The sequence below is a fragment of the Acanthopagrus latus genome, chromosome 20 (assembly GCF_904848185.1).
Source record: "Acanthopagrus latus isolate v.2019 chromosome 20, fAcaLat1.1, whole genome shotgun sequence".
NCBI classification, from domain to species: Eukaryota; Metazoa; Chordata; class Actinopteri; order Spariformes; family Sparidae; genus Acanthopagrus; species Acanthopagrus latus.
This window is the reverse complement of record NC_051058.1, coordinates 3,864,103-3,884,878: the sequence shown is the minus strand read 5'-3', so window position 1 is coordinate 3,884,878 and position 20,776 is coordinate 3,864,103. Positions and strand designations below refer to the sequence as shown.

The 20,776-nt window shown below is 38.7% G+C and overlaps 1 protein-coding gene across 1 annotated transcript; it reads left to right on the top strand.

Annotated features, from left to right (window-relative positions):
* The first annotated feature begins 314 nt into the window (after nt 1-314).
* mbtd1 (mbt domain containing 1) lies at nt 315-16,007 on the top strand. The gene is made up of 17 exons (XM_037082546.1): nt 315-484; nt 1,616-1,820; nt 1,966-2,099; nt 2,190-2,304; nt 2,389-2,471; nt 2,559-2,676; nt 3,979-4,113; nt 4,225-4,313; nt 4,485-4,719; nt 6,197-6,252; nt 6,831-6,935; nt 7,041-7,188; nt 8,834-8,916; nt 9,362-9,596; nt 11,955-12,026; nt 13,575-13,730; nt 14,542-16,007. The coding sequence occupies exons 1-17, from the start codon at nt 464-466 to the stop codon at nt 14,658-14,660; spliced, it is 2,109 nt and encodes a 702-aa protein (XP_036938441.1). The 5' UTR covers nt 315-463; the 3' UTR covers nt 14,661-16,007.
* The last annotated feature ends 4,769 nt before the right edge of the window (nt 16,008-20,776 follow it).

The window sequence follows — 20,776 nt, the reverse complement described above, 5'->3', positions numbered from 1 at the left end:
GTCTACAGATGTATATTTCAAAATAAAAATGGATAATGATGAGAAATATATCAAAAATTGAATAAAAACTGTCCTTACCAGGTACTTGAAGTAATTCTATGCATTTTACTGAACAGTATTGAACTGATAATATTGTATTTCAATGCAAAACTGCTAGTTTTCCAATGAACACTCCTTCTATTAATATTTGTACTCCGAAATTCAAGAGGCCATTCATTCATTTCCATCACAGTCCACTGTTTTGTTTCTGTTTGGGTCGATGACCTCCATTCCGGTTTGACCAATCACATGAAAGTAGGTTACGCTCGCACATGCGCAAAAGAAGCAGAGTAATTTGTTGATATCCTGCTTGGTAGTATTCATTTAGAATTTGGTATTTCCAAGGCAAATATATCCCCAGCGTAGGGGTTTGATTTGAATTGGGCAGCACAGTTAACTAGAACGTTATCTATATGAAGGGCTGATGGAAGACACACGGGATTTGGTGAGTGAAGTTGAAACATTTTAGGGCCGCGAGCCTCCGTTTCCAGAGGATTTGCTTCGGCTAGCGCTCCTCCTTTGTTGTTATCTGTTTATGGTAACTAGCTAGTGGGTTAGCCAGTGTATAATATTAGAAAACTCAGAAAACCCGAATGCTAGAAATAAAATATCCCCACATTTGTTTTCACTGCCTATGTGTAGGTGCAAGTTTGCTACGCAAATGAAAAATGTGTTTGCTTTTATGAATAAAAACAGGAAAAACAGGTTTCCGCTAGCTAGCTATGCTAACGCTTGTTAGCATTAGGAGTTATTTCTAATAAGGCCGCCCCTTATTTTAGCGCTTATATTAGCTAGCTCTTCTTTTTTGTGCAACCTGCAATTTGCTAAGTATTTCTTCATTGCTGGTGCATTTTTTTTTGTTTGAGAATTGTTGCCGATTAAATAATTAATGTTAGCGGAGCCTGTGAGGATGTCACCTGTGATGCTCAGAGGAGGAAGTAGGCAGGCTGTGACAACAGTAATTATTTAAACAATGTTCCGGATCCTGTCTACCAAATGAGCTACATATATTGAATTTTCAGATTTTCGCTGCAGTAGATACAATAAAGTTAGACTTTTCTGAACATCTTTCTGTAGCATTTACTAACTGGCTTCCACAGCCAGTCTCACGGTTCAGAGATTGTAAAATGTCACCAGTAGAAAAAAAAGCAAAACAAACAAAATCCTAGAATTTTACACTTATTAGATTAATTCTATTGTTAGGGCTTTCTGGAGCTGAAACTGACAATGAACAATAATGTTGATTGAGTAAGTGTTACCTATCAAGCAAAAATGACAACAGGTCATCTTCCGTGCTCAGCTTTTTTTTTTATTTTATTTTATTTTTGCTTCTCTGATAGTAAACTGAACATATTTGGGTTTTGGATTGTCTGCAAACAAGGAGATATTTACTTTCCCTTGAATTATGTTAGGACATTTTCACTATTTTCTGCTATTGTATTGACTAAACTATTAATTAATGATTTCCTAGAAATAATCAACAGGTTAATTAAGAGAGAAAACTGTAAGTTGGAGCCTTAAGGCATTGCATTTATTCAGACTCTAGTGCCTTTTTGCCATTTCTTTGATTGTAAAGGCTGAACGCACCCCACGTTCAGAGCGTAAACGGAGAGACTCGTTCGGGATGTTTGATGGCTATGACAGCTGCAGCGAGGAGTCCACCAGCAGCTCCAGCTCAGAGGACAGTGAGGATGAGGTGGTGCCCTCCATCCCTGCCAGCCTGCCCATCATCAAAAACAATGGCCAAGTCTACACCTACCCTGACGGCAAGGCTGGAATGGGTCAGTGCATGGAAATACACTTGGAACTTTCTGTGCTGCTTTCTGTGCTTACCAAGAATGTAATCCTGTAAGTAAAAAAAAGTTTTCTGGGCTTTTAGTATTTTAACAGAGTATGTGTTTCTGTTTTGTGCTCTCTGTTTCACAGCCACTTGTGAGATGTGTGGAATGGTTGGTGTACGAGATGCTTTCTACTCAAAAACTAAGCGCTTCTGCAGCGTGTCCTGTTCGAGGAGTTACTCCTCAAATTCCAAAAAAGCTAGCATCTTGGCAAGACTCCAAGTAAGTGCATTATAAGTCTACCAAAATGAATACTTTAACATCAAATCTATATTATCACAGAAACATTGACATCTGTTTTGATTTTGCAAGGGCAAACCACCAACAAAAAAGGCAAAAGTCTTACAAAAACAGCCTCTAATGGCAAAGTTGGCAGCTTATGCCCAGTACCAAGCAAGTCAACAGAACCAGGCCAAATCAAAAGCTGGTAGGTGATCAAAAAGCAGAATCCGTATCAGTGCTTCTCTGTTTAGATGCCCTCCTGCTTTACACTGTTTCCTGTTTATGTCAGTGGTCCCTGCAGAGAGCTTTGACTGGGGTCGGTATATCTGTAGCAATAACACGACTGGAGCTCCAGTCAGCTGTTTCAAGCACGTAAGTAAAACTGGAGTTGATTTGTTAGCTACTGCTTATTTATTACTTTCCTGAATTAAGAACTTCACTGCCTCCTGTCCACTTCAGGCTCCTATGGGGATGTGCTGGGGAGACATAGAAGAAGGAGTGAGGATTGAAGTGCCTAACTCCGACACCAGCCTCTCTACTAAAGTGTACTGGATAGCAGAAATCATTAAGCTAGCAGGTAAGACTACTTCTATAGACAATTAAAGGAGGAATCCAACCTTTTTTAAATATAGATTACGAATAGTGACCCTGCAATGTAGTGCTGCAACAATTGTTGTAAATCATGTAATTAATTGACAACTGTTCTGATAATCAATAATACTTTTAAGTTAGAAAGGAACTAACTTAACTTGTATACTCAGTGTATATCTTGAAATCCACTCAAAAGCACTTACTAAATGCTTGGACTAAAAGACCAAATTTAATATTTTTGACCAGAAATATTGTGACAGTATTCTATGCATGACTATTGGTAATATGAACACAAAAAGGTTTTTGATAGATAATCATCAATAATGATACAGTGACTCAGTAGTTAAAGACTAGTATTGGGACAAGTGACATCACTTTTTTGAAATGCAGCCTTTAAAACCAGAAAAAGGCACTAACATCACATCACATCACATCACAATATAACTATCCAAAATAAAAGATGTTATAAGTAAGTAATCTCATGTCACAATAATGAAGTGATGTCAATATAATAACCAGCCCTGTTCCTCTTTGAGCGTAAACTGAATATCTTTAGGTTGTGGACAAAACAAGACTTGCAGGGACGTCACCTTGGACTTAAGGAAATGCTGATTGATATCTTTCGGGATTATGTTGACCAAACAACTAAGAAATTGATCAAGAAACAATGGACTCATTAACTGACAATGAAAATAAATGTAGTTGCAGCCCTTGTGCAATGATACAATCATTTTCTTTTTTAAATTTCCTTCAACTGATCATTGTTGTTGTATGTGTTTCAGTTTTATGTTGTTGACAAAAACAGTCCTCACTTCAAGTCCTTCTTTGCTTGTTGTATACTTTCATATATATATTGCACTAGTGTGACTCTGACTCTATGTAATATGAGTTACATCCATCATCTGTTTCTATGACGACGAGCATTCCCACCTTCTCAGTTCAGTAAAAGTGGTCCTGTCTGCAAAGCTATTATTACAGGACTATTTCAGCACAAACATTGAGCTAAAAACCTTCAGAGATTTACTCTCGCTAACAAATAAATGCCTTCATTTGGCTGCACTTAGGACTTGTCATCCATGTAAATGAAAAGTTGAGCTTCAAATGACAACTGACATGACATCTGTTTTCCGATGACATACGAGCAGGCCTCATCTGGTGATGAAGACCATGTGATATGGTTTCAAGACTAGAACAAAATAAGAAGACCTTGTTTGGAGATAGTTTTGACGACTGCTGTTCCTGAGGTCACTAACGAGCTGTGAACTCAACTGTGTTTTGATGCATGCAGGGTTCAAGGCTCTCCTGCGTTATGAGGGCTTTGACAACGACAGCAGTAAGGACTTCTGGTGTAATCTCTGTATCCCTGAGGTGCACCCGGTGGGATGGTGTGCTTCAAGCGGCAAGCCCCTTGTACCTCCAAAAAGTGAGCTGCCAAAGTTGTTAACAGTGTTTTTCTTGAATATCTGTGTGTGTGTGTGTGTTCTGGGATGGTTGGTGGTAATTGTTGCCGTTGTTTTGATACCCTGCCCTCTAGGTATACAGCATAAGTACTCTAACTGGAAAGTCTTTCTTGTGAAACGTCTCACTGGAGCTAAAACACTGCCACCTGACTTTAATGCCAAGGTGAGAAGCACAAATGCCTTAATTTAATGTTACTGTTTTTAATGGCCGATATCTTCAATAAGGTGCAAGCCTGTAGCTGATAGCTTTATTTTAATTAAATACTTAGGTAAAAGTTAAATCAGTAAATCTGGTTTTGTGTTGGTTAAATTTGTGTATCATTTTTCACCACAGGTACACGAGAACATGCAGTTCCCCTTTAAGAAGCTGATGCGGGTAGAGGTGGTGGATAAGAACTACCTGTGCCGGACACGGGTGGCGCTGGTGGAGCAGGTGATCGGGGGTCGCCTCAGGCTGGTCTATGAGGAGAGCCAGGACCGGTCCGATGACTTCTGGTGCCACATGCTCAGCCCCCTTATCCATAATATCGGCTGGTCGCGCAGCATAGGGCACCGCTTCAAACGATCTGGTGAGTTTGAGAAAAACACACAACAGTTACATTTTTGCCCCCCGAGTGAATTAGAAGGTCACCTCTTTAAAGTAGGGGGTATTGGAGAGAGACGTGAGGGACAAAGGAATGATGAAATGAGCTTTGACTGTTCCCCCGTGGGAAAAATGTAGTTTTTCACCGCAGAACAAGGGAGCAGTGTGCAAACAATAGCAACATGAAGCAGCACGAGGCAGGAATTGACAAAAGGGAGGATGAAATAGAATGAAATAAAAACAAACTAAAGAAATGAATAAGAAATGCTATATACACAAGATGGATGTGTGTCCACATACCTAGATGGTTGAAGTCAAAGCAGCAGAGGCCAAGATATCTGGATTTTACTCACTAGTCTTTACCAGTCTGTTGAAATACTGGATCATTCTACTCTTTCATGCTACTTGATAGAGTCTCTCTGTTATATGCCCCCATCATTTAAGTGGGTTTCGGGTTATAAATATGTTGTCTCTTAGCCAAAGCTAACACAACCTCATTGTCATCATCATGGTTTTCTCAGACTTGACAAAGCTCCTTCAGTGACATGGAGGACATCATACAGCTGATTTTACAGGTTCAGTAGTACACCAATACAATTTTTACATTAAAATTAGCGTGTCTATCCAGGTTTTTCAAATGCAGGGAGACCTGCTCGAAATCGGTGTTCGCTCCTTTACCTTTGCCAGACGAGTTTGCCTTTGTCTTTGTTTTTTGTGTCGGCCAGGAAAAAGGTAACAGTCGGCACCAGATCATATACCTCATTAGACTAAATCCAGAAGACATTAAAGTCATTTTGATCTCTAAGTCTCGAACAATAATTTTCTTAACTAGACACAGCGTTTTCTCTGTAACCAATGATGGAAGTAGCTAAGGGATGAGACATCCTGCTTCTTTCGTATCTCTGTTGAGAGTTGCACATGCGCAGAAATGATCAGCCAGCTGGCAAACCCTGACCACTAACGTTGGTTCTTTTTTAAATATCTTTTACTTCTGTCTCACCTTCAAACTGACTGAACAATGTTTGAGTTCTGCTTGAACACAGACGAATGGTGAGATGTCACCAAGCCAGCTGCCTCAACAACACGTATCAAAATGTTGCGCTTGACAAGGGGCCAAAATTGGCGCATACACCATGGTGTTGTGCTTTCATTACAGCCGATTGGAGCTGGAGCCAATAAACACCTGTGACTTCTGAGGAGTCACTCAACAGAGGACTGAAAACTGATTGTACACATTCGCATTGAAGACAAAAGCCAAAAGTCAGTGGGTGTCGATTGTGTTTTCAGCCAGTGTGAAAGGAGTAACACAAAACTGCCATCTGTTGGCAAACACAAGATACTCCCTAACATTATGCTCACTCTCTAAATCATTTAAAACTCATGGAGCTCTTTATTCAGCGCTTCTATTGCTGAGGTATATTGAGCTCAAGCAAGTCATTCTGATCTGTCAATTTATTTTTCAGACATTGCAAAGAAAATGGAGGGTCAAGTTGATGCGCCTGCACAGCTCTTCCAGAAGGTAATACAAAACAGGAACGCTGTGTTTTTTTGCTCTCCTGGGTGCCCCTCTCAAGAAGGAGACCTACAGCTGTGATTAGAATCCATATACAAGTATGTTACTATCAGTCAGTGCAGAGGGCCGTATTCTTTATTCACAGATAAAGAATAAGGCTAATCATGTAATCTAATCATAAATAGATTGGCGATCATTTAACAGTAGTTTGGAATTTGTGGTTGTCGAACCTGATTTAAATTGTATCGGACTGTTTTCAGAGCATTAGAGTGTTCCTATACACAAAGATAGAAAACAAAGTTATAGCCTACAGTCTGACAGCGACGAGACAAAGTTAAATGATAAAAGATAAGCAGTCTAATCAGTGACGACACTGATGAGTTAATGTAGTAAGTGGCCTACAAGGCTGATTTGAAAAGTGATGTTCAGTGGATGTTATTATTATAATAATGCCATCACAATGTTTAATTGAACAAATTGCAAATAGTAAACCTCAACTTGTTGATGAAGATTCTTACTCATCTAAGTCATAGCACCTAAAAATCCTCAACTTGGCTTTTCTTCTATCTGTGTATGTATATCAGGTGAAAGATGTGGACCAGAGTGGGGAATGGTTCAAGGATGGGATGAAGTTGGAAGCCATTGACCCACTCAACCTCTCAGCTATATGTGTAGCCACTGTAAGAAAGGTAAGGGTACAGTAAGGGAAGGATTCGTTATACCTGTCTATGCGAAAATGCCTTTTCCACAACTGCTCCAGGCTAAATTCAGCCACTATCTGCTGTTTACTACAGGTGTTGGCAGACGGGTACCTCATGATTGGGATCGATGGTTCGGAGGCAGTGGATGGATCAGACTGGTTCTGCTACCACAGCACCTCCCCCTCCATCTTCCCTGTCGGCTTCTGTGAAATCAACAACATTGAACTCACGCCCCCTAGAGGTAGTGTCCACTCAGAGCTTTGTTTCTTTGGGCCTTTCACAGTTCCAGTTTGCTCCCATAGAGAGGTCCACAGTGCCATGGAAGATTTTAGATGCAAATACACAAGAGTAAATAAGTCAATGAACATAAAATGGACATAAAAACAGTCTTGGCAGGATTAAAACACCATGAAATAGAAATGATTATGATGTGCAAATAGAAACGGATGCAAAGGCAAGTGTAAACAGAAAACAGAACTTGAGTTGCTTTTAAGGCTGTCCATAATAACCATAGAGAAGCCCACAATTTAAAGGCCACAACTCCACTCACTGTCTCCCTCAGTTTTAAGCAATTCTCCAATTCTCCACCTCTGTGTGAATGTCTCAGAGGCGGCAAGGGGTGACATTTCACTCCAGCGCTGGTGCATTTCTGGAGGTAGTAACAGAGATGCAATATTGGCATCATTGGCAAACCGAACCAGTGTGAATGGATAAGCCGGCTGCGTGTATCAAGGGCGTGTCGGCCTGACAGTGTTTGATAACTACACAGGTCCCTCACTCAACTAAATTAAGAGAAATGTCCCACTGAGCAATGTTACATAACCAAACAAAAGTAAGTCACTGTAACTGTCTTTGTCAACTAATATGAGGGAAAAAATACCGCAGCTGTACATTGAGAAGTGTCTGTCACCTCCAAAAAACTTTAACTCGCCGAGTATTTGTGTTGAAAAAAAAATTACAGCGACGTCAAACAGCGCCCAGTTTACCATGTCCACTTTTTTGAGGATCTAGTCAAAAGCTTGCCATTAAGATTTTAGAGCAGTGAGGAACAAACATGTTGATTCAGATTCAGAGCCTTGTTCATAGTGACACCTAAGTTTAGTAGGGATGATTTAACTGCAAAGGAAAGAGACCTCGATTACTTTTGGGGCAAGACTGGGATATGAGAACCACTGTTTTCTCAGCACTAAACTGTAGGAAATGATCTGCCATCCAGTTTTTATATTTTTTAGAGAACTGAAGTTGCCATTCTCCTTCCTTTCCTCAAACCCCTGTCGCTACATTAAGCAACAACTACTTTTGAGCTAAGAGCTGACACACTGTAAATATCATAAAATACCATAGCAGTAAACTGGTTGCTAACAGTACATAATTTGAATGGCTGTGATAAGCTCCACGTATGATCCTGCCCCCATGCTTTAATTAAACAGTTTATTTTATTTTGGCATGGACCATGTGTTTCAAACTCAAGAAGAAAACTCTCCCATGCACCTCCTCATGAAAGCAAGTGCATGTGATTTGCATTTTTAGCAAGTCTACACTGTCCTCTGCTGGGCAACTCTGAAATTCAAGCTACTACTTGACTCTGTTTTCTATATTGCATGGAAAATGTGTGTCTCAATGGAAAGAACCATTCAGTAATTCAAAATAAAATAATTGTTCTTTTATAACATGTTTAAATACTTGCATGGACAAAAAGCGATTTGTGTTTCTATTCCTCTTCATTTCTTTGTTTGCTATATTGTTATGCAGTCAGTTTTAAGCCTCTGTCCAGTGTTAAACACCAAGTTTGTTCACTTGAAGTTATTAGTTGGAAGTAGCTTAAGAACATCTTCTTGATTTGGGTTTCTTAATACACTGGTTTTAACACTGACTCTGTTCCCCAGGGTACACTAAACTGCCATTTAAATGGTTTGACTACCTCAGAGAAATGGGTTCAATAGCTGCTCCTGTGAAGCTCTTTAACAAGGTAAGCTTTGTTAATTGTTTCTCCACTGGAGTTGTGTTTATGAAGATCTTATTATTCTGAGTTTTAACGATCTCTGGTATTATTTTGTGGTAATTGATAGTAACACACACTAATACATCTATTGGAATGGCCTTCCTATCTTTCCTTTTGGCCTCTCTTAGCTCAAGTATTTCAAATGTATGCAGATTTGTTTTTATTGTCAAATGTGTGTTAAGTGAATTTCTCATCAAGTTTTAGTCTCCACTCGTAAAAATGTGTTCACTGCTTCATTTTCCTATGGCCTCTCATTTCATTCCCTTGTCTGTCTGATTCATGTGACTAAGGATTTATTAGTGCTTCTCAACTGGAAAATACATTCACTAGTAACTCATTGTGTTTGTCTTTTTATGGTATTTAAATGAGTAAATCATTTTTTACACTACCCTTGCTGCCTCATATGTTCTAGGAGGTTCCCAATCATGGTTTCCGGCAAGGCATGAAGCTGGAGGCTGTCGATTTAATGGAGCCACGGCTGGTGTGTGTCGCCACGGTGACGAGGATTGTGCACCGGTTACTGAGGATCCACTTTGACGGCTGGGAGGATGAATACGACCAGTGGGTGGACTGCGAGTCACCTGACCTTTACCCTGTGGGCTGGTGTCAGCTGACGGGCTACCAGCTCCAACCCCCTGCCTCCCAGAGTAAGGACATGATGCATTTCAACTTGGTGACCTCCAAGGCTTTGTGTTTTTGGTGACTGTCATCCAAAAAGTCAGCTAAGCACACATATAATATCTCATTATCTAAATGGCAGATTGCTACTGAAATAAGTCAGGATACCAGAGTTTGTTTAATCAAAAGCACATTTCAGATAACAGAGTATATAAATGTGCTGCATATTTATTATTTCTGTCTTGTGTTGAGTAATCATGTCAGAGGCAAAATGTCAAATTTGAACAGAAAGTGAAACAGGAATTTTGCAACGTAATGTCTCCACAAAACGTCCAGTATGGGCAAAGGCCGGATACAAACCCAGAACACACACGCACCAAACTGATTAATAATAAAGAGGTACAAAATGTTCTTAGAGGCACACAAGGATTATAAAATCAGTCTCAACAACACCAAAAGTAGAGTAGAGCTGCAACATTTAGTCCATTACCTGAAGAGTGGGTAAACAAAAATTTAACACCTTTATTTTGGATTATCAAGCCATCATTGAATCTATTATATAGGTTACAAGTATTCTCTTGTTTCAAGCTTCTCAAATTTGCTGCTTTAACTTATATTAAAATTACTGCATTTTATATCGGTATGTTTTCGATTACTTGTCAGACAGAAGAAGAAGTTTCATTACATTAGACTCTTTTACTTTAGACTCAGTTTTAAAGGTTTTTTTTTATTGTATGTATTATATAGACAGAACATTTACTCTGTTAATGAAGAAGATAATTAACCTTAACTTTTGAGATTCCTTACAATATAGAGACGGTTGCAGCGGCAGTGGGCAGCCATTGTAAGGCAGCCTGGGGTCAAATCCAGATCTAATGTGCCTTGGTCAGTGGCACTGATGAGAAATTAAACCCCAGACCATCTTGCTGTGATGCAAACCAATGCACCATTGCGTTCCCTATATGATAAAAATTAATATGCCTTGTAGCCTTATTGATTCTTCTCATGTCAGATATGTTGTTAAAAAGGTGTAGGTTCTCATTTTATTTCCTTATTTAAAAATGACAAAAAACACTATAATCATCAGACCAGTACTGTATTTGTAGCTTCAGTCATGCCAGCTGTCCAGCAAAGCATTTAACGTAGGCGTTAACATATACTGTGCTAGCAAAAACGCTATTTAATGAGTCACAGTCTACCGTCTTAACACTAATTTAGCTATGCCTTGGGGCTGTCAGGGTGTAGGCTGTAAAATAGCAGTCCAATGAATGATGACACTGATGGGTAAATGTAATAGAGTGCCGTTTAATGAATCCTAATTCCCAGCAATCTGTCTGGGCTAGTTCCCTCATCTCAAAGTCTGTGAGTGTTTTAATTGGTTTTCTGTTAAATGTCTGAAATAATGTGTAAGGTTACTACTTTGGATATTTGCCTGTTTTGTTCTGCAACATAAAATACATCATTAAATATTCCACAATTTAATTATCTCTTACATGTGTTAAAACTGGCGGTTGCTAACAAGTGTCTACATGAAACTACAGAGGCTATACGGGACGTGAAACGTCATCACAACAAACACGGAGACTCTTCTGCTCACTAGTCCTTCTTTACAGGCCGACTTCATTCACAAACTGACTCTAACTTTACAATAACGCTTCGTGGTGGTGATGTCATGCCATGTCATGCGACCACAATGTAGTCTGTTTATATAGGTTAACTTTTTATTAGTGTTTGTTACCCAGATTTTTTTTATTATTATTATTGAAAGGCGAAAACATCCTCATCATACACCACTCTGTAAGGGGGCTACAGGGTTGGTTTGATGAGTGAGCGTCACTCATGGTCGAAGGTTGATAATCAAGCCACAGAGAGAAATATAATTCCAGATGTCATTATTTCCTAACTCACTGCTGTTCTACAGCAGTGCTGCCATCATAGTGAGGAAAAAAAGAGGCTTTATATACCCTCTTGTAAACGAGGTGTCAGATCTCATATGAGGTTCTGTTATATCTGAATAGAGCTGTAAGAGCTGTATGTTGTTTTTTCTTTTCCACATATATCGTATTTAAACTCAGAATATATTAATGATAAATATTACTGTGTTTTTTCTCTGAGTACTGTTCCTGACATGACTAAATACAATAAGATTCTATAACGACAACAACAGAGGAACTGCATTTACTGTGGTCCAGGCGTGTCATTGCAGATTTCTGATCTGCTTAATATGGCCAGTATCAGCATTGATGCCAATCCTGCATATCGGATCTATGTATCCCCTAGGTTGCGATAGATTTGATACAATCCATACTCTCTACTCTAATTGTTTTCTTGGTTTGTACCTCTCTGTCTGCAAACATACCATACCTTTCTATCTTGTGATCTTTCAGGTAACAGGGAAATGCCTCAGTCCGTACCTAAGCAAAAGAAAAAGGCCCAACAGTACAAAGGACAAAAGAAAAGTGAGTAATCCTTCTTGCACTGATTTTTTTTCTCTCTCCACTCCTTCCTTCGCCGTCACCTGTTCCTCTTACTGTCACTGGTGCTTGTGGTGGAAACTCCGCTGCTTTCTGATTGGTCACCTGATGGGTGTGTCCGGAACACATCTGACCTCTTGTGTCACATTGCAGGATGTTTTTCCCTGTTGATTAGGACAATTAATGTCACACTTGGACAAAGTAGTGTGGGAGGTTTTGTTTTGCTGTTTGAGATTACTGCGGGTGTTGGAGAGCACTAGGCCTGGTGTTGAAATCCCTGTTTAGGTCCAAAGTTTCAGATCTCAAAAGCAGATGCTAATGCTAATGCTTTTTCTGAGCCGTTTATATAAATGTCTATAGCTGCCAATATTTAAATCACATTTAAAATTACATTGTGTAACATCACATTTGGTTGGCCTTTATTTTACCATGTAAATGTCCCTTATTCCTGGTAAAGCTTAAATGAAAACTTCATTAGACAAATAATTTTACTCCTGAGCACAACATTCCCATAACCTTAACACATATAGTTTGCAACCTTAACTCTAAAACATTTTTGCAATTTTTTAATTTATATTATATTCTGATTTTAGCTCATTTATAATACAACAAATATAGTGCTAAAGTACTTAGACAGATTTCACAGGATGGCTTGGGAGAACAGCCATTATAAAAAGTTCCTTTTATGATTTCTGCCAGGGACCACAGGGGCAAGTAATAAGGTGAACAGGTGAGGCTATGAAAACATAGCTAGGCTACATTTCTAGCAGAAATTGTAGATGGCCAAGTTGAACAGGCTGGCTTTGTAACGTTTCTCTGCAAATGAGAAACTGTCAGAAGAGTTAGTGATGATGTTTTACTGCCTTTTCATTTTTACAAGTTAACATTAGGTAGCTATGGATTAGAGAGAAAATAATTGAATTCACTTCGCTGCACAACGGTTTGTTGATCTCTTGTGCCCCTTACTGGTTGGTAAGGAGGAGTGAGTTAGTCAGCAGTCAATGGAAATGTAAAACAGATAAAATAGGTTATTTAAAAATGTAAAATGCTCCAACCATCAGAGGTCCTTGAACATAAAGTCATAAATGTGCATAAAAAATATTAGACTTAATACATAATAGGACAATATAGCTGACAGATAACAAACATGCACACATGGACAAGCACAACTAAACGCATGAAGCATTTCAGACCTTTGCCTGGCAGAGCTGTTTATTTGAATATTTGAATATTGGCAGCCACAGACTTCCATACATTTGGAACAGTTGCTGTGTCCTCGTTCTCAGTATCTAATAGTGCATCTGCTTATTTGGGTCTGGCAGTCTGATGACAGCTTACCAGGGGCTTATTCAGATGGCATATAGATGCACTGACAACAGTGAAAGTTTTGAATTAAAATTTCACCCGAAGCTCTAACCTTTTTAACTTTCCTTCCTAATACATAATCTAAACCTCAACAACATGTTCCAGTTGAATTGAACCCTGTTTGTAATAAGCCCCTGGTAGCTTACCCGAGTCTGGCTTGGTGTTTAGAGAGGAAGATTCCGGTTGGTCGACGGCCCTTCAGTCAGGCAGGCAGGAGGAGGAGCAGCTTCTCGGGGGACGAAGAGCAGAGTCCGCCCCCTTACCCTGCCCAGGGGCCCACTCGGCCCCGACCCCGAACCCACCTCCACCAAACCCACAAATCAGGTAACGTCACACTAATGATCAAACCAGCATGGCACCGAGCCTTCTGGGGATCGACGCTGTTTTTAACAGGCGACAGTCGTGCTCGCAGGGCCTCACTGTGGATCTTGACACTGCTGATACTGCATATTCTACTGTTAAGTTGTGTTCATTGTGGTCGTTTTAACATGAATATTTCCTCATGTCAGTGAATGCCTGTTCATCTAATTCACTGGAATTACAGTTTTGGAATTACCAGTGACTTTTCTCCATTTTGAAGCAGTCATAAAGCATGTTTGTTTCCTTTTATGTTTGTTTTAGGGGGGGCGATTTTTAAGATGAGGCCAGAATTCTAGTTTAGAACATTAAAAAAATGAAATAACATTATTAATTATAGGATTTAAATTTTAAGTCGTGCTAACCAGCTACCCCCTGGCCTTTCCTGTTTCATAATACCAATTTGTACTGCAAGAGGCAATAATCTGATAGCCCCTCAGTGTCAGATAGGAGCCGCAAATTCAAGTTAGGAGTCGCAAGTGTTACAGTCTAACATATAAGCAAAAATAACTAACAAAAAATGTCAAAAAGGTAAATATTTACCTTAATCAGTTTTCAGTGCACAGCAGTTAGCAGTTATGCTGCCCCCATCTGAATTCTGGCCATTTCTTACAAATGAAGCCCTTCAAAGTGGTTATCTTGAATGCATGTGGAGTTGACATTAACACCTGGAACAGAGACAAAAGGCTCCTCCTGTATTTTACTCAAAGTGCATGAACACAACTGGCTCATCTGTTCCACTGTTCTCTCTCTTATCTGTCTCTGTCCCGGTCTGTAGAGTCTCTCCTGCGAATGAAAGAAGAGACGGCCGAGGTGGACGAGTTTACCTTCTCACAGGGCACGTCTGACCAGGAGAGCAACGGCTCAGGCAGCTACTACATCAAACAAGAGCCCTGAGGTCACGAGGTCAGGACAGAGCAGGACGAACCAGGTCGGAACATGCCTCTGGAAAACCCCAGCAAGGATCAGGAATGTGGATATTGAAACCAGCCGTGAACCACACTCAGACCAATTCCACGGGCCTTCTTTGGAGTCAGTACAGGGGATGGCGATGAGAAGTACAAGGGGGATCGTCTTCAATCTTCTGAAAAATCCTGAAGGGAACAATTTTCTAACCCTTGTAGCTGTGTGTGCACATAATCACTCACAAAACCTTTATGATTGACAGGTTGGAAAGCACCCAGGATCGGGCCTGGGTCACACATGTTTGGGCATTCTCTTTCGTACCTCCCTTGGGTGACGCAACATCATTCTCTACTCTCCAGTCTGAAACAGCCATCTAGACAGGAGACGTCTGGGTTGATTTCATAAAAACAACCCTTTTTCTTCAGAAATGGGGGTCCTGCAAGTCGACATCAGCCCACCCTGCCTCTGCCACAATCTGGGCCGCGCACAGAGACCTGAAGAAACTGTGAGAACCTATTATTGAGCCAGGTCTTAAGTTTTGTTTCGTTGTTTTCTGTTTTGGTTTGCTTTCAGGTCAGAGAGTCAGCTACTGAATGGCCTGAGGAAAAGAGAGAAGAGAGGCTGGCAGTCAGAGGGACAGAGTTGTGTATATTTGGATTTTTTTTTTCTTAACAATATTGCCAGGTGGACTTAAACTTTGTTAATAGTACTTGAAGTTTTTCTTTTCTTTTTTTTTTTTTCCTTTTTTTCTCTGTTTTGTAATGATTTTTTTGTCTTAATGTACTTATTTTGCATTTACATTTTTGGTGGCTGTGTGGGGAAATTTAATGTTCATTGTTTCATAAAAGTGATTATATTCATATAGTATGTGGATACCTATTCAAATAGAACTACAGAGTATAGATATTAAGGATTTGAAGAGAGATCTTAGTACATTAATGAAGTTGACCTTTTTTTTTGTAATACATTTTGTTTCTTTCAATATTGGCCAGGAAATTTCCACAGCTGCATTCATTCTGATTCAAACATTACAGTACCAAAGTCTGTTTCAAGCTCAGTTTCCAATGAGAAGTAATAACACAAGTTTATTTGAGAATCTGAAACCATCTTGTCATTTTAAATTAGTAATTGGTTATTGAGATGTTTATAAATGATCAGATTAATCAACTCAACTAATTATGTTAACATTCAAAAAAAATTACCGTACATCAGAGTTGCACCTGCCGCCTTTTTTTTTCCTTTGGATTTGTATTGAAAGGAACAGTTCACCCAGAGATTTCTATTAATTTTTTTGTTATTAACCTGGACCCAGTGTCGATCTAAAGTCTACAAAACATTTGTGGAGCTTCACAGCAAAACAGTGTCGCAGCATTCTCCTAAATAACTGAAGTAGCTGGGGACTTGTTTTGAAATAAAAAAATTAGGTTTGTTTTTCCATTTTAAAACGAGTCCCCAGCTACTTCAGTTATTTAGGAGAACGCTTCAACGCTGTTTTGCTGTGAAGCTCCAGAAATGTTTCGTGGACTACGAAACTTCACCTGACTTTCCATCAGCATGAAAGTGAGTAGATGCAAACTTAATTTTCCTTTTTGGGTGAACTGTGCCTTTAAGACAGCTGCGAGATGCAATTTAGCTAAGTAATTTCCTCTCTTTTTTTAGGAGCAGTTTTTTATGTTGGATGGAAATGGTGCAGCTTTGAACAGTAATACATCTTGTGCAGTTGTTGTAATCCTCTAGCACATTGCTTTCACTAACACTGTCAGATTTGTACATCTTAATATCCTTAAGCTATATTATTAAATGGGCATTGTGGGGAATATCTGGTTATTGTTACAACAACTTTAATATCCACGTTTTAGCTATATCAAACCCCCAAAACTGTAATACAACCCTCACTTCATGGTCCAGCTCATAAACCTGCCTGTAGGTTACTAATGAATACATAAACCAGGATAAGCTTAATCAAGAGAGCACATATCTAATGAGGTAACAGTGTCAAGTGGGTTTGATAGCTTAATGTGGAGCTTTAGGGACCTATTACAGTAATCAGAACTCCCACAGTACCAATAACTGCAAATTAGTATTTTCTGTAGCTAGAATTCTGCAGTGCTAATGAGCCCAGGAGATAACAATTGACTTCCTGTCTAAAGAAAACATATAAGTAATAATAATAATAACCCTTGCAATATATCTGGGACTTGTGTGTTGTAATGTTGAACAGAAATTCAAGATGAACAAGCTGTGGAGATGAAAAGGTTTTTTTCTTTTTAACACAAAAAAAAAAATATCACCTTAGTTTTAAAGAAATACTGAGAGACTAATTTGCATTGCGTGACTATAAGTAAGCAGCAGGGTATGTTGTATGAAAGAGAAACCTTACTGGTGTGATAGGGTTCACTTTGACATGTTGTTTCCACTGTCCAACCCTGCAATATGACCTTTACAGTTTGGATGTAGCTGCTGTCAGGGAGGAACACATAACACTCCTGACCAATGTTGGCCTCATACCGGCCAAACTGTACAGTGAATATAAATATTGTGGATGCCGGCGGATGCATCAGTTACATACTGTCAAAGGTTGCACTACAGCAGTGATTCAGATGGCAGAGACAGGGGTTTCTGTTCTGCCTTGGACCATGTCTGCTGTAACTGTACCCAGAGCGTACCAAGGGGTCCATCTGGAACTCATCCTCATTTATATGGTGTCTGGAGTATGCCACCAGAATTATCATAGACTTAGCTAAGCAAGTTAAGCTAAGCTTAAGTAAATTATATTCAATTAATACAATTTTTTAAAAAGCAATTATAGTTTTTTTTTTTTTTTTTAGTAGATGCATTAAAACAACTTAATGCACTGAAGAATTTGCAGATTTATGTGAACATTCCTTATGTTAATGAGTAATTGGATTTTAAAATGGAATGGCAGAATTGATTTTTATTTAAAGGTGCAGTATGTAAAACTTTAATGACAAATTCATCAACAAATACAGGGTAGCCATATCACCTGAATAACCGCTTACTGTAACTGCAGGTAGCTATTTAGCCCAAATAGTCCTGCATCTAGCATTCCTGTCTGGGAGCTCGCAGCACTTGGGGAGTGTTGGTATATAGCACAGGAGCAGGACAGGGTGGAAAGAAAAAATCTTACGTACTGCACCTTTAAAGAACAGCAAACACACTTAATGCCCCCATTTAAAGGAGCTCTAAGTAAAAAGAGCTGCCATGGGTTTTTTTGTTGTTTTATTTATTATTTATTTCTTCTTAATTCATTTGTATTTTTTGGATAACCCCAACCCTCTGAATTCCATGTATAATTGCTTTAAGTAACTCTTATTGTATTCATTGAAAATAATCAATTACTGAAAGCGTGGCACACTCGAGACTCCATACATTCTGCATTATTAGTGTCACTTTGGTTTCTGTCATTGAAAATAAGAGGCTGGACGCGTGTCATGTCATATTAAGAGGAAAAAAAAATACAAGAAAATCTGCCTTGGTTATACAGTCCAAATGCGAAAAAAAAAAGACTATGTTAAATATTTTATTAGGGTTATATGCAAAGCATTAGTGTTTTTCTATTGCTTAAGTTGTTCTCATGTCAGAGCCATATGTATGCAAGCTAGTTTATGATGATTCACCTGAGCCACAGAATAACAGGTTTGTTGTTGATAATGAAACATGAACAATGCACTGCTTTTCCAATAGTCTCCGAGGGCAGCATTCACATAAGACGACAGGATCTAAAAGTGGCATAAAGACATAGATTCTATATATATATTCTTCATGACTATGATGGTATGGAGTAACAAACCCTGATTAGTCAGAAATCCATGCTTAGCTGTGGAAAAGACAAGACTCCTTTCATTCTTCTTAGAGCTAGATATTTGCAGCTGTTTATCTACTACCTCCTGATGCTAGGCACGTTATCTAAAACAAGAGTGTGAAATAGACTATGGCAGTGTGTTAGCATATGCAAATGAAAACGATTACCTAAAATGATCCACTTGAAGACTAGACACCAAACACGGAAGAATTTTTTTTCACAGCACATGAGGTAGTCCTTCAAATTTGAATGATGCAATAATAATAGATCCCATATTATTTTGCTATGTTAAATAAAATAAAAAAAACGTATAGCACCCTCAAATGTCATGTTCACTACATTAATATAATTAACATATGAGATGATTTAACAAAATGGTATTGTATAACTGTGATTTTTGTGAGCAAGGGTTCATATACAGAATAGTCGCTGTATGGCCAAAGGCTGTACTGAAATGCAGAGCAGATTTAAACTTCTCAGTGACGGTAAAAAGATCCATGATTTCTCTCTCGACCAGTAAGGTTCATGATTCAATTCTCAGGAAGTTTGTCTCTTCTTTTTGGTTGTAGGGGGTTTTGTAACTACAAGTCTGAATCAGCTGTATTTTAAAAGCTCAAAGGTGTCTTCATCATGTGCATCTCACTATGGAAGCTAAAAAAAGGGTGCCACAGTAACTAAAATCTTTAAAGCAACTGAAAAAGTACTTGTGAAGTTTTGTTTTATTTCCCCCCCCCCGTCTTGTCCCAATGGTGATTTCAAGTGGTGCATTATGAACCTGTTTTTGTTTCATTTGTTGTTTGTTGTCAAGGGTCAATACATTCAGAGAGGTAAATTTATGCTCCGGTTTTAAAAAAAAAATGAAATTCTGGTTCATATTTAACTTAAATAGCATCTATAATCTTGAATGAGATAATAGTTAAATGATGTCGAACTAGATAATTTATCTCTTTTTATTATTTCTTTCAGGAGGTCCCCCACAGTGATTTCAGAGTCAGGTCAAATGTCAGGTTTCTATTCAAATATGCTTATCTGGGCTATCAGCTGTTGTTTCCTCTTTCATGCCAGTTTGAGCTCATGAAGCGATGGATATTTTTTAAAATTGTGCACACAAGAATAAAGAGTTCGGGGACTGTATTTGACACATTTTACTATTTGTATAATTTTGTAAAAGAAAAAAAAAATGGTTGGAAATTTGACACAAACCTAAATAGATTTTTATCACAGAAAGCCAAATGAATGATTTTCAGAGTATGTTTATTAACATTAGATTAATTGGTATTCAAATTTTGGCAAAAATAGTTGTTGTTTTTTTTTTAAATTTCACCTTCAGGTATTTGGTTGCTTTCAAGATTCTAATCATGCTTCCATACTCTTCCATCAAAGGTCTTATCTCACTGACCATCTCGTGTATTTTGTCTGTTCTGTAGCTTTATAATCTGTCTTCATTCATTCTACATCGAAGTGACACAAAAACACATGGGTGCATGTTGCCTTTTTAAAATTTTTGTTTTTTGTGGCGTTTTTTTCTTTTTCATTCCTAACGGGATGTGAGATTTGTTTTCAACCAGTTTGCTTGTAGTTTGTCTCCTAATCAGATTGGATACAACGCTCAGCTGAAACGCCAGGCTTCTCTGACCAAATGAGCAATAAGACGGTGTCTCACAATCATTTGAAGCGGATGGGTTTCATGTTAGGATCTGTCATTGTGATTTTCCTCCGATGTTGGAAAGGCTAGGAAGAAGCATTAAAGTACTTCATGACCAAACTGCATTAATATCTTAGTACAAAAAAAGAAAAAGACTGTTCAAAGGACTAACTGCTGCTACCCTCTAGATTAACCCTAAATAATCAAATGCACAATCAACACTGTTTTGGATCTTCTGTTTCTCACTTTTTCTTGTAGATAATCCACTTTCTAGTTTCACCTTGATCCCCAAATCTTAATATAGAACAAGTTTGACCTCCATCCACGGGTAGCTGTGTATTTAAAGTGTTTGGGCATCAGTAGCTGGAGATGGAAGCAATGAGTTGATTTTTGATTGGGTGCACTGATCAACTGAATGCATGTAAAGCGGAACGCGTTGTGCTGATGTTGTGCTGATGTTGTGCTGAGCTTGTTTTTTTTTTTTTTTGTTGTGACCGTCATTGGTTGTTCCTCAGTCTGTCTGTGTGTTTTACTCCTCCCACTGTGACCAGAAACGTATGGAAGCCTATTTCTGCCAGGGAAAATAAAAAAAAATGCCTTTAAAGTTAAAGGAGAGGGCCACCCAAAAATTTTAGTCAT

Coding starts and splice junctions, on each gene's coding strand:
- mbtd1 (XM_037082546.1), top strand. CDS start 464: ATGGAAGACACACGGGATTTG. Junction 4,720..6,196: donor GCACCGCTTCAAACGATCTG/GTGAGTTTGAGA, acceptor TTTATTTTTCAG/ACATTGCAAAGAAAATGGAG. Junction 13,731..14,541: donor CCACCAAACCCACAAATCAG/GTAACGTCACAC, acceptor CCCGGTCTGTAG/AGTCTCTCCTGCGAATGAAA.